Here is a 13,335-nt window from a genome sequence, read left to right as displayed (position 1 = left end):
TCAAACTTGAATATGAAGGAATTTGAAGTTAAAATATATAGTTCTTTTAATCATAAATATCCTTTTGAAGTTTTTGATAAAAGGTGATGTTTTCTGCATTTTGTTCTGAAATCATTTTAATTTATTTAGTACTTGCCAGAAAGGCAGCTGGGACTGTACAAATATTCCCTGCTTTGGAGCATGTACAATATATGGGAGTGGTCACTACATTACATTTGATGGCAAGCGCTACAATTTTGATGGAAACTGTGAATACATTGCTGCACAGGTACGTTTTCTAATATATTTTTCTTGGATCAGATATATTCTCAGCTGGGATCTAAAAACCTGAGGGCTAGTAATTTTATTTCCAGATTTCTGCAGTGAATCAGATACCTCAAATATCCTGAGGTAACTCTTTCACTAAATTTCTTTACCCTATAATAAAATTCAAATCTGCCCCACCAATGTGGCTTAAATTTTAAAAAACCTTGCTACTGTGCAATTTTATGGCATTAACATCAGTCCCATGAGGATCTGCATTATGTTTAATACAATAAGTTGTTTTAATATTGCAATATCAAGAATGTTATTTTTAAGATAATCAAATTATGCATTTATTTTCAGGATTACTGTGGAGATAATCTTACCAATGGCACCTTCAGCGTAATTACAGAAAACATTCCCTGTGGAACAACTGGAACAACATGTTCTAAATCAATCAAACTGTTCTTTGAGGTAGTGTCTTTTTAGTATTAGAATATTTTGCATTTAACTCATTCATCTTGTTTGCATTTGTTTGTACTGAAACCCTTTATATCTTGCTTCAGAATTTTGAATTGAAACTAGCTGAAGGAAAACATGAAATAATTCAGAGGAATGAAAACAACAAGATCCCTTTCACTATCCGTATTCTTGGCCTTTATCTGACTGTGGAAGCTGACAATGGGTTGATTCTAATATGGGACAAAAAGACTAGTGTTTTTATTAAGTTGAGCCCTTCTTACCAGGTATGATTAAATTTATCAACAATCAGAAGACAATATCTATCCCAATATGCCAAAAATATTAATTATATACCTCAGTTTTTAAATGGAAACAAAGTGACCTGATCTCAATAAATGGATGATTCTTACTCTGTGATTCCAGGGTTATATTTGTGGCTTATGTGGCAATTTTGATGGAAACGCCAACAATGACTTCATGACAAGAAGCCAGTCTGTTGTTGCTGATGTAATTGAGTTTGGAAATTCCTGGAAGCTAACTGCTAACTGCCCGGATGCTGAGCCCAATGATGACCCTTGCACTGAGAAACCACACCGCAAAGGCTGGGCACAAAAGCAATGCTCCATAATTACAAGTGACATCTTTGCAAATTGTCATAAAATGGTTGTGTAACTTTCTAATTTTTAAAATTTTCTCATATGATATCATTCTTTTTAAATGTCTATATATTTAGTAACCTATTGTATCAACAGGTTGATCCAAATCCATTTTATGATTCTTGTGTCCATGATTCATGTTCTTGTGACAGTGGTGGAGATTGTGAGTGTTTTTGCACTGCTGTAGCTGCCTATGCTTTTGCCTGCAATGAAACTGGGGTGTGCATTGACTGGAGGACCCCTGAAATCTGTCGTAAGTTTATGGTAACATTAACGTACAAAACAATCAAGTTTTTAAAATTTAATATTTACCAGACGTTTATATGTCTTCTTTTTATAGTTCTTGTTTGATTACAATATTGCCTGGTGTCTGAAAATATCCTGCCTTAAGGTCCTAGCTTAAATGTCTGCTTTGAACATAAGGAGCATAAGAACATCTGGCCCTTCAAACCTACTCCACCATTCAGTAAGATCATGGCTGATCTTTTCGTGGCCTCAGCTCCACTTACCTGCCCTCTCACTATATCCCTTAATTCCTTCATTGTTCAAAGAAATATCTATTTTAGCTTTAAAAACATTAACTGAACTAGCGTGAACTACTTAACTATGCAGGTAATTCCATAGATTTACAACCCTTCTCAATCCAGTCCTAAATTTACTCCCCCTAATCTTGAGGATATGCCCTCTTGTCCTAGTTTCACCTGGCAGTGGAAACATTCTCTCTACATCTATCTTATCTATTCCCTTCATAATTTTATATGTCTCTATGTTTCATTCTTCTAAATTCCAATGAATATAATCCTAGTCTGCTCAGCTCCTCCTCATAAACCAAACCCCTCAACTCCAGAATCAACCTCATGAAACTCCTCTACACCCCTCCAGTGCCAGTATATTCTTTCTCAAGTAAGGAGACAAAAACTGCATGCAGTACTCCAGGTGTGGCCTCACCAGCACCCAATACAGCTGCAACATGACCTTTCTGCTTTTAAACTCAATCCCTTTAACAATGAAGGACAACATTTAATTTGCATTCCTAATTACCTATAGTACCTGCAGTCCAACCTTCTGTGATTCATGCACAAGGACATCCAGGTCCCTCTGCACAGCAGCATGCTACCATTCAAGTAATAGTCCTTTTTACTGTTACTCCTACCAAAATGGATGACTTCACTTTTATTAACATTGTATTCCATCTGCCAGACCTTTACCCACTCACTTAAAGTATCTATGTTCCTCGGCAATGTTTCACAGTGCTCTGCACACTTTGCTCTGCCACTCATCTTAGTGTCATCTGCAAACTTTGACATACTCATCATGGTCCCTAACTCCAAATCATCTATATAAATTGTAAATAATTGCGGTGCCAACACTGATCCCAGAGGCACACCACTAGTTACTAATTGCCAACCAGAATAGTACTCATTTAACCTCACTCAAGTAAGGAGTCCCTGATTTTCCAGGTGGTGTTTTGGTACTCACAAGTCTCCATGTGTCTAGCCGTGACATTGTATGATAAGTATAAATTTGTTCCTAAACAAAAACAAACATACATCACATATTTCTGAAAAAAAATTTACATTATTAATTAAGTCAACTTTTTATATTTAAGCATTGTCAAAGAGAATACATCACTTTAATTAGATCACCTAATAAGGTGGATCTTTGGTACTAATTATTTATGAATATTAATGATCACCACTGATGATTCATCAGCAAATGCCATCAACAGGAAAATACTTACAGACAAGCAATTAATGTTAAGATAAAAATGTGATAACAAGGGATAGTCATTAATACCAGTATAGAAATACAGAAAGATGCCTAGTGAATGCAAAGAATAGTAAAAAAGAGAGAAAAATCAACACAGAAGGAAAGACAAATTGAGTGGTATAAGAAGTTGCTTCGGGGTTGAAGAGAAAGAGAAAACAGTACTAAAGGAAAGATAAAAGATACAAGAGGATAATTATTATGGAGTATTAAATCCTGAAGTACGTTGTAAACTTTTATGATCAAGTATTAGGCAATGAATATCTATCTTCTCCTCTATCAGCCATGTACTGCAGTTTCTACAACCCTTCTCCTGAAATGTGTGAATGGCATTATTATCCTTGTGGATTCCCCTGCTTTAAATCGTGCCTAAACCCACTTGGCCTCTGCAACATCACGTTCCAGTTAGAAGGTAAACTGCCTTTTGATTGTTCTAAAAGTTTCATACAGTACAAGAATATTTTGCTGCTTTTTAAAATTACATCAACAGCAATGGCTACTAATTATTTGTATATAATGTTTTTTAAATGCAGGAATATATCTCAAAGTGTCTCAATATTATAGTTTCCAGTCTAATCCCAGATTGCAAATGAAAGCAAATACATTGCAGAACTGCCAAGAGCCAAAACAAAACAGTAACTTACAGAAACTGGTGTGTCTCACCGCACTAATATTGGTCCATAGGCAGTGGTAATAGGCAGTCTGGTATCGAATAGAAAGAAATCTGTATGTGCACATGGTCTTCCCAACACAATTCTGACTAAGTAACGCTGATAGAAAGGTTATTCCCATTTTAATAGGCAGCACAGTGGCTCAGTAGCTGGCACTGCTGCCTCACAGATCCAGGGATTCGGGTTTGATTCCAGCCTTGGGTGGCTGTCTGTGTGGGTTTTCATCGGGTGCTCCAGTCTCCTCCCACAGTCCAAAGATGTGCACGTTAGGTAGTTTGGCCAAGCTAAATAGATCATAGTGTCCAGGGATATGCAGGCTAGGTGAAATGGCCATGGGGAATGCATGATTACTGGGGTAGGGGGTAGGGGGTGGGTCTAGGTGGGATACTCTTCAGAGGGTCAGTGTGAACTTGATGGGCTGAATGGCCTGATTCCACACTGTAGGGATTTTTGAAGCAGCATGAGGAATTTTATGAACGATGTAACTCAAAACTGTATATAGTATTACCTGACAACATGTTTGCATTGTTTTATTGGCTTCAGGTTAATTTCAGTGTTCTGCTCCCACCCCAGAAGATTTGTCTGTAGATCATGCATAACGAGATTTTTGTGAACTATTAAGATGCAAAGCCAACAGTCTGACTTTCCTGCCAGTAGCTGGAATTCAGGAACTTAGCCTCTAGTCTTAACTGGGTTTACTTTAAGGCTATTTGTTGCTTTCAGATATAACTTATTAATGTTGAATTTATCCTGGAGTGGGTACTGAAGCAGCTAGAACAAGCAAAAAGTGTGTCTGACATACCTGAACTCCTCAACTTGATTGAAATGCTGCTGAATTAACTCCTGAACAGAATGTGAATGGAAGGGTAAAGAGGGACTTCCAACATAACAGAAAGGGTACTTCAAGAAAGTCTCAGTTGTTGTTGTTATTGGAAACATCTTGGCCAAGGGTGACTCAACATTCTTTGTGGGACATGATGGAATGCTTTTACTTCTTTGGAACCACAATGGAATGTTTTTCATCTTACCTGGAAAGCATTTTTGTTCTTCTGATCAGCTGCTGATTTGCTCCTCCCCATGGCTGGAAAGCTGTGACAGTTTCACTGCTCAAGGTCTGGTTAATATTCTGATAGGGAGGCTATGACATGTTTACGAGGTGCCTCACTTTCTGGGAGTGACCTTGTGTACTAAAATCAAAAATGATGGGAAAATGTTAAGTTCAAATCAGGTAAGTAACTTCCTATTTCAAGCTCCCAATGGCAAAGGGTAGCTTTAAATCAGAACAGTGCTCACTGTTTGCAATCTTGACTTTACTCCACAATATAACTGCGATCATCACTTCAACTGTTTTGTACACAACTAGATTTCTTCCAAAACTAATATAAATAAGTTTTTTTTAAAAAAACCTGGTTAATCTTAAGTAAATTTACTCAACAGTACCAACTTTATTTGTTTTATTTAATTCAATAGCATGAAAAAACAATTATTTGTTTTTGTGTCTTTTTTTAGGGTGTTATCCCAAATGTCCAGAAAATACACCCATCTATGATGAACATTCAAAACAGTGTGTTGCTCAATGTGGCTGTTATGAAAATGGAAAATATTATGAAATTAATGAAACTATTGAAACCACAAACAACTGTGAGAAATGGTACTTATTATTATTTTGTTTGCATTTTCAATAATCTAAGACATTAAATTGTACATTCTGAGTCAAACATTTTTGGGTGGAAATCCCGCTCCAACCATTGACCTTTTTTTATTGCCATACTTAAGTTCAATATAAGTAACTTTTACCATTGCTTTTGTCAAAATTGTTGTGGCTAGCACCATTTCAGAAAGAACGCTAGAGTATTAATTTCATTTACATTACAACGGTGACTGCATTTCAAATGAATCGATTAGTTTTTAAATGCTTTGTAGCTTTCAAAGGGTATGGTAATATTCCATATGAGTTACAAATGCAAGGAATTCTATTCACTACCATGATGTTAAACTCATAATAAACCAAAGGTTCTTTTTTTTTCAGCTTGTGCACACCAGAAGGTATTAAATGCATGAACGACAGCAGTGGTAAGTATTAATTTCAATTTTTTGCTACACAGTATGTTAATTATGTAGAACAATATACAAATTTTCACATCACCCCGTGTTTTCTTTCTTTATAGCTTGTGTTTGTATATACAATGGCACAGTGTACCATCCAAATGAAGTTATCTACAACATAACAGATGGGCTAGGAGATTGCATTGTGGCATATTGTGCTGACAATGGAACAATTATTAGAATAATAAGCCCTTGTGCACCAACTAGTACCACCACAACAACACCACTGACTATTTCGCCATTTTCAATCACAGCCAGTACAGGTAACATTTTTGTGTTCATTTTTTGATTGATAATCAACTGCTCAAAGGTGGAAATAGAATATAGTTGCATGTCCTTTTAAGGGTAGAGTACTCTGCCTTCTTCAAATAATAACTGATGGATTCACTAAATTATCATGCTACATTATCATTTGATTGGCAGATCACTGACAATTTGAATGCATAAAACATGAAAACAATTTAGCATTTATCACCAGACCTGATTGGATCACAACAAACGTTGTCAGGTCTTCCCTCTGCCAAAACTGCTCATGACTCCAAGATCATATTGGACTGCAATGATAACCAACAGCACTGTTTTCTCCACTCTCAATTTCCCCCTTAAATGTTCTTGACCTCACTTCCAACAGCAGGTGTTAGGAACTCATGGCTTGTATTTTGTCACTAAGATTGAGACCATGTATGTAGCTGAAAATGTGTTGCTGGAAAAGCGCAGAAGGTCAGGCAGCATCCAAGGAACAGGAGAATCGACGTTTCGGGCATAAGCCTTTCTTCAGGAATGAGGAAAGTGTGTCCAGCAGGCTAAGATAAAAGGTAGGGAGGAGAAGATGAGGCGCTCTTTCTCCAACCATCGTGTTGCCATGGTCTGGCAATGGAGGAGTCCAAGGACCTGCATGTCCTTGGTGGAGTGGGAGGGGGAGTTAAAGTGTTGGGCTACGGGGTGGTTGGGTTGGTTGGTCTGGGTGTCCCAGAGGTGTTCTCTGGGTGTCCCTTGGATGCTGCCTGACCTGCTGCGCTTTTCCAGCAACATATTTTCAGCTCTGATCTCCAGCATCTGCAGCCCTCACTTTCGCCATGTATGTAGCTGCCTATTTCATCATCATCATCATCATTCTTCTAAACTCCACCCACAATGCCAAGGACATGCTCTGGTTGTACTCCCTGGAGCCCATCTGAAATAACTCCATACAGGCCAGTATCCCATTATCAAGTCACCCTTTATTTATACATGCATAGTACTTGACACATATAGCTTTTTCTACCCTCTGAACTGAACCTCTGATCCACCTGTCCACCTCTTGTGCCTGGAGCGACTTGGAAGAAATTCACCCTCTTCTTTGGGCAGTAAAGGATCAAACCCACTATGTCCACCTCAGACTCAAATATTTCATAGAATCATAGAATCCTTAAGTTGCAGAACCAGACCCACCACCCTACTCTATACCTGTAGCCCTGCAATTTCCATGGCTAATCCACCTAGCCTGCATATCTCTGGCCACAATAGGCAATTTAGCATGGCCAATCCACCCAACCTGCACACGTTTGGACTGTGGGAACACCTGGAGGAAACCCACATAGACAGGGAGAGAATGTGCAAACTCCACACAAACAGTTGCCTGAGGGTGGAATTGAACCCAGCTCCTTGGCACTGTGAGGCAGCAATGCTAACCACTGAGTCACCATGCCACCCATTTCTTCAACAGTAGACATGGATTCCGACAACCTTTCCAGCTGTCCTGAGTGGCTGGGTGTGTTTTGCTGATGCTCGGTTTCTGAGTTTTCAGCTTTCATGTGGTCCACATGCTTGTTTAGGACCAGCTCACGTACCCAAATTTTTAATGTTGTGGGATCTGATCTTGCATTGGCCACGCCTGATACCATGCAAGGCCATTTCAGTGGTTTCATTACCAAACTTTGTCCCCTGAAGTAGACTGTTCCTCTTGCTTAGAGGGGTCTTTTGTCTGGCATTGACATTCCCAATGCTGGTTCACCCTATGCTCCCAGGTCCAGAAAGATCAGATTTAACCTGGTTTTGAATCTTCTCCCAAGTAGCAACTCTGCTGGAGCTAACCCTGTAGTTGCATGAGGGGTGGTCCAATAATGAAATAGGTACCAGAACAGTTTGACATTGAGTAAAGCTGTTGGGTGGTTCTTTAAGCCTGCCTTCAAAGTTTGGCCTGGTCTTTCCTCCAGACCATTGGGCAATAGATGATATGGAGCTGTCTATGCCTCATGACATTAAACTTTAGGAAATATTCAAGTTCCCCATTTTCTGTAACCAACACTTCTGCGAGCCCTTGTACTGCAAAAGATACTCGCTCCTTTTCTATCACAGTCCCAGTATTTAATAAATGATCTCTATGCACATTCCACAACTTTGAGTGTTCATCCACAATGCCCTTGAAAGGGCAGGCATAATTGACATGTAACCGAGTCCAGGGTTGCTCAGCAATTCCCAAGAATGTGGGGGAGCTGCTGGTGGTAATTTTTGTCCTTGTTAGCACTCTGGGCATTGCCCCACCAAAGTGCCTATGTCTACACCCAAATTTGGCTACCAGACACAACTTGTCATCAACATATTCATTTTGCACACTTCTGGTGGAGTTTAGCCATTATCTGGTTCTCTCTGGTGATTGGGTCTCACCAGAAAGGTTTCAATTTTGATTGTGACGGTCCCCCATGATCACCAGCTGTTTTAGTTTTGCCAGGACCAGATTTTTTAGCATCAAAAGTATGATATTGTCAGTGCTGACCAGAAAGGTGTCCAGAAAGTTTAAAACCAGAATGGACTTTTCTAGTGGCAGCATCACCAGTGACATATCCGTCAGTAGGAGGCTGCTCAAGGCATCTGCATTTGCTACTCAACCTCCTGGATGATGTTCTAATTTACAATTGTATGCACTTTTTCACCTGAAGCCTTGTCCTTGTTGAGTGTGGTAGCAGGGGTTTGTTGTCTGCTACTATTACCAATTGATGGATGGAAATTGGATGGAACTTTCTCACACCAAAGATGTCCACCAAATCTTCCTTCTCTATCTAGGCAGTTTTGCGCTCTGCATCAGCCAAATTCCAGGAAGCATGCACCATTGGGTATTCACCTTCATAGTACATCTGTGCGCCAATACTACCTCGATACCATACAGAGAAGCATCATATGTCATCACGATATCTTGCAATGGGTCGTAGTATGCCAACACCTCAAGCAGTGACAGCTGCTTCTTCACTTTCATAAAGGTTCTGTCTTAGCTACAAGCCCATTTCCAAGGCTGACCCTTTTTCAGTAGTAGATGTAAGAGTGCCAGGATGGAGGCCAGGATATGTATGAATGTTTTGTAATACAGGTCGTTCTGCTACAATGCATGTTTCCTTAACGCGAATTTGCTGAAATTCGATTAACAAATTGGGAGCACTGTTTCTAAAGTACGAACTTTTAAAAGTGTGCTGGTTGTAACGCAATTAGATTGCCAATAGTTTAAGCGCTGTTTCTAAAGCGTGATTTTTCTATAATGTTGTACTTGCACAAGAACGCAACCATCGTATTATAGAAGAACTCCCTGTAAATCACCAATCCAAGGAGTGACCTAAGCTCCAGTACCAACATGGGAGCCGGGGCACCTTTGATTGCCCTCACTTCAGTTTCCAACAGATGCTACCCCATCTTGAGTCTGTAGCCTAAGCGGCTCACTTGGGGAGTGACCTTCTAGGGCATATGTTCACCTTGGAGAAACATCTAAAAACTATGGCCAAGTTATCTGTATGCTCTTCATTGGTCTTCCCTGTTATTAGCACATCATCCAGATAAATGACGATCTGCAGCAGACCTTGTAAAATTTTCTCCATTCTCAAGGGGGAGTGTGAACTTGAATCCTTTTCTGATGTCAATATTTAAATCTTTCCAATATTTTGTGTTGTGCTTGTTTAGTAAATATTTTGCTCTCTCTGTTATGCTGACAGCTATACTGTGTGTGTTCAGTGACTGTCCCCATGGTGAGATTAAAAATAAAACAAAGTTAGAGTTTAACAACCCACGTTTCATTTTGGGATCTCCTTATTTTAATTTAACCTATTTTTCCAATTAACTTGGTCAGAGATGACACTGGAGCAGGTGGGACTTGAATCTGGGACTCCTGATCCAGGGTAAGGGTCGCTACCACTGTACCACAAGAGGGCCCCAAAATAATTCTGTTTTCACAATACAGGTTAAAAGAGTCCATAAATTCCCATTCCCTGACAGGGATTTGAACTTGGACCACAGTGGTGAAAGTGCCAAATTCTAGCCACTAGACCATCAGGAAAGTTTCATTTTAGGATCTAACATTGCTGAGTACTATTAATGTCAGCTGGGATATAAAATATCTGACAATGAATTGAACATTTGAAGCCAAAATAAGAATTGATTTAGCACACAACAAAACTTTCAAAACTGGTATATAATTTAACACCGAGGTAAATTAGAGTAGGTGCCCAAATACTTGGTCAAAGAAGTAGGTTTTACAGACCGCATGAACCATAGAGTGAAAAATAAAGAAGCACATATTTGAAAAGGAATGATAGTCCAGACTTTAGGGTTTATGTAGTTGAAGGATTAAGATATGTAACTGGTGAGAATTAGAAGAAAACAGTGATCATGGAAGGTTATAGGTTTGAAGGAGGTTACATAGCTAGGGAAAAGACAAGCAATGGATGAATATGAAAACTTTAAGGTCAACACTTTGCGAGAACAAATGCCAATAGTTATCCGGTCAGGATAAAGGAATGAGTCTTAGTGCATGGCCTTGGATACTTCTTGAATGAGCTCTAATTTACAAAGAAAGAAAATTGGGAGTTCAAAGTGTTGGAACAGTTGAGCATGAAAGCTCAGTTGAGGGTTTTAGAAGCAATACTACTAAGACTATGACAGGCATCATTACGGAGTTAGACATCAGCTATCAAAATTACAGGTTGATGGCATGTTCTCAATTATCCATTTTCTTGCCTTGTCACATCTTGGCCCTCTGTCCTTCACATGTATCATGGAAACCTGGTAGTTTTCAAGGGATTCCTGAAGAAGGGCTTATGCCCGAAACATCGATTCTCCTGTTCCTTGGATGCTGCGCTTTTCCAGCAACACATTTTCAGCTCTGATCTCCAGTATCTGCAGTCCTCACTTTCTCCTTCAAGAGATTAACATGGAAAGTTTCAGCAGATCTTCAGATGCATTTTTGTTCAAATAATCAATGTGCTTATTAGGATGTACTATTTCACAACCCTCACTTTGCAACTCAGTTATTGATTTCCTTTGAGTGATAAAACTGATATTATCTCTGTGTTTTAAAAACTTTCTTTCTTTTTCAGAAATTAAGTCATCAACTTCAACTGTTCCCACAACCAGCAAAATACTGAGCAGTAAGTAAACTTTACAATCATTTGTAATGTGAAATATTTCCATAATAGTTAATATTGATCGATTACTGCATGTTTTACCGAACTGTTTCGAATAGTGTCACATCTGACTTTTGAAGGAAACAAGTAAAAAGCATCAGCAGGAAATTTTATTATATTGCAATCATCAAATACAAATAGCATAGCCTGACATTTCAAGTGCATTACATTTTATAATTCGTTGAAAAGTTTTTAAAAACAAATTTTATGAATACTTTTCTTGCACAAAGAGCATCATTAATGCAGGTATTTGATTTAAAAAATCATTTGCTTATGGACAGATAACTCTCTATCAATGGTATAGAACCAGTTGAAAAGTAGCAATTAAAGAAAGATTTGTGCACATTAACTCTTCCATGTATATATGCATAACTGAACAGAAATCAATGTAAAATGTCGTAATTCTCACATCAAATCTTTTAATTCCCTATAGCTACTTGTGTGATAGTGGAACAATGTGAATGGACCCAATGGATAAGTGTAACCAAGCCAAACTCTGGCTTTTCGGGAGGTGATTTTGAAACATATGATAAAATTAAGGAGCATGGATATGCAATTTGTGATGCTCCAAGCAACATTGAATGCAGAGCCATACATGCACCAGATGTAGAACTGGAAGATATCGAACAAACAGTACAGTGCAATATTTCTTTTGGTCTCATATGTGAAAACAAGAACCAAAATTACATGAAAACGTGCTACGACTATGAAATCCAACTGTTATGCTGTAATTTTATATGTCAAGCTCCAACAACAACAACAGAATCAAGGACAACCACGGCGCATATTACCACAATGACTTCTGCAGAATCAACACCACGGATTCCCACAGGTGTTCAAACATCACACTCAACAGCAACAACAGCACAGAGTACAACAACAACAGAAGTTTCAAAGGCAACAAATGAATCACCAACTACCCCGAAAATATTCAGAACGACGACTGTGATGCCAACAACAGTCCAAACAAAAGAATCATCCACTTCAACTCCACATTCATCCAAATTCCCAACAACAAGCACAAATAAGCATTCAACTACCAGTATAAAAATACACACTGGCTCGACAACAACTACAACCTGTACAACTGAAACCACAGAGACAGGGGAAACACATTCACCCACCGCTCCACCTTCAACCACCTCCCCAGTCACAACATTCTCTGCAACAACGACCACAACATCACCCACACCCACAGGACCACCTCAATCATCATCAACATCACACAAAACACAACCGTCAACCACTTCCACCAGTGCTTCTCCAACTGTGACCACGATCACATCGACACCGAGTGAAACACCAACTGAAACAAGGCAAACATCAACCTCACCCACTACAGTCACTTTAACCCCAAAAACAACGAGCACTTCAACAAGCACAACAGTGACTGCAACTACAACTGCTCAGTCACCATCCCCAACAGCAACAATCAGCATAACGTCACCTTCTACAGAAACCAGAACTATGACAGTATCCAAAATATCAACCACAACCACAGCATCAACGCCGATAACATCTTCAAAGCTGCCAACATCCACACCCACTCCACATTCAACTAGCACTGCGGAAACACCCACCGGCTCAAAGACAACGACAACCTGTACAACTGAAACCACAGGGACAGGGGAAACACATTCACCCACCGCTCCACCTTCATCCACCTCCCCAATCACAACATTCTCTGCAACAACGACCATAACATCACCCACACCCACACCCACAGGACCACCTCAATCATCTTCAACATCACACAAAACACAATCGTCAACCACTTCCACCAGTGCTTCTCCAACTGTGACCACGACCACATCGACAGCTAGTGAAACACCAACTGAAACAAGGCAAACATCAACCTCACCCACTACAGTCACTTTAACCTCAAAACCAACGAGCACTTCAACAAGCACAACCGTGACTGCAACTACAACTGCTCAGTCTTCAACCCCAACAGCAACAATCAGCATAACGTCACCTTCTACAGAATCCACAACCATGACAGTATCC

General features: G+C 39.4%; 1 protein-coding gene across 1 annotated transcript in view; it reads left to right on the top strand.

The window, feature by feature from the left end:
- Positions 1 to 13,335, top strand: part of LOC122557980 (mucin-2-like) — a 172,991-nt gene that overhangs the window by 88,759 nt on the left and 70,897 nt on the right. The window contains exons 20-30 of the mRNA XM_043706283.1: positions 130 to 268; positions 607 to 717; positions 810 to 989; positions 1,129 to 1,368; positions 1,458 to 1,614; positions 3,412 to 3,540; positions 5,309 to 5,450; positions 5,829 to 5,872; positions 5,968 to 6,168; positions 11,242 to 11,292; positions 11,762 to 13,322. Coding sequence (XP_043562218.1) covers positions 130 to 268; positions 607 to 717; positions 810 to 989; positions 1,129 to 1,368; positions 1,458 to 1,614; positions 3,412 to 3,540; positions 5,309 to 5,450; positions 5,829 to 5,872; positions 5,968 to 6,168; positions 11,242 to 11,292; positions 11,762 to 13,322 — 2,955 coding nt within the window. The remainder of the gene's footprint in view (positions 1 to 129; positions 269 to 606; positions 718 to 809; positions 990 to 1,128; positions 1,369 to 1,457; positions 1,615 to 3,411; positions 3,541 to 5,308; positions 5,451 to 5,828; positions 5,873 to 5,967; positions 6,169 to 11,241; positions 11,293 to 11,761; positions 13,323 to 13,335) is intronic.

Source organism: Chiloscyllium plagiosum, chromosome 16 (genome assembly GCF_004010195.1).
Source record: "Chiloscyllium plagiosum isolate BGI_BamShark_2017 chromosome 16, ASM401019v2, whole genome shotgun sequence".
Lineage (NCBI taxonomy): Eukaryota > Metazoa > Chordata > Chondrichthyes > Orectolobiformes > Hemiscylliidae > Chiloscyllium > Chiloscyllium plagiosum.
The sequence above is the reverse complement of the archived record's forward strand: the minus strand, read 5'-3'. Positions and strand labels throughout refer to the sequence as shown.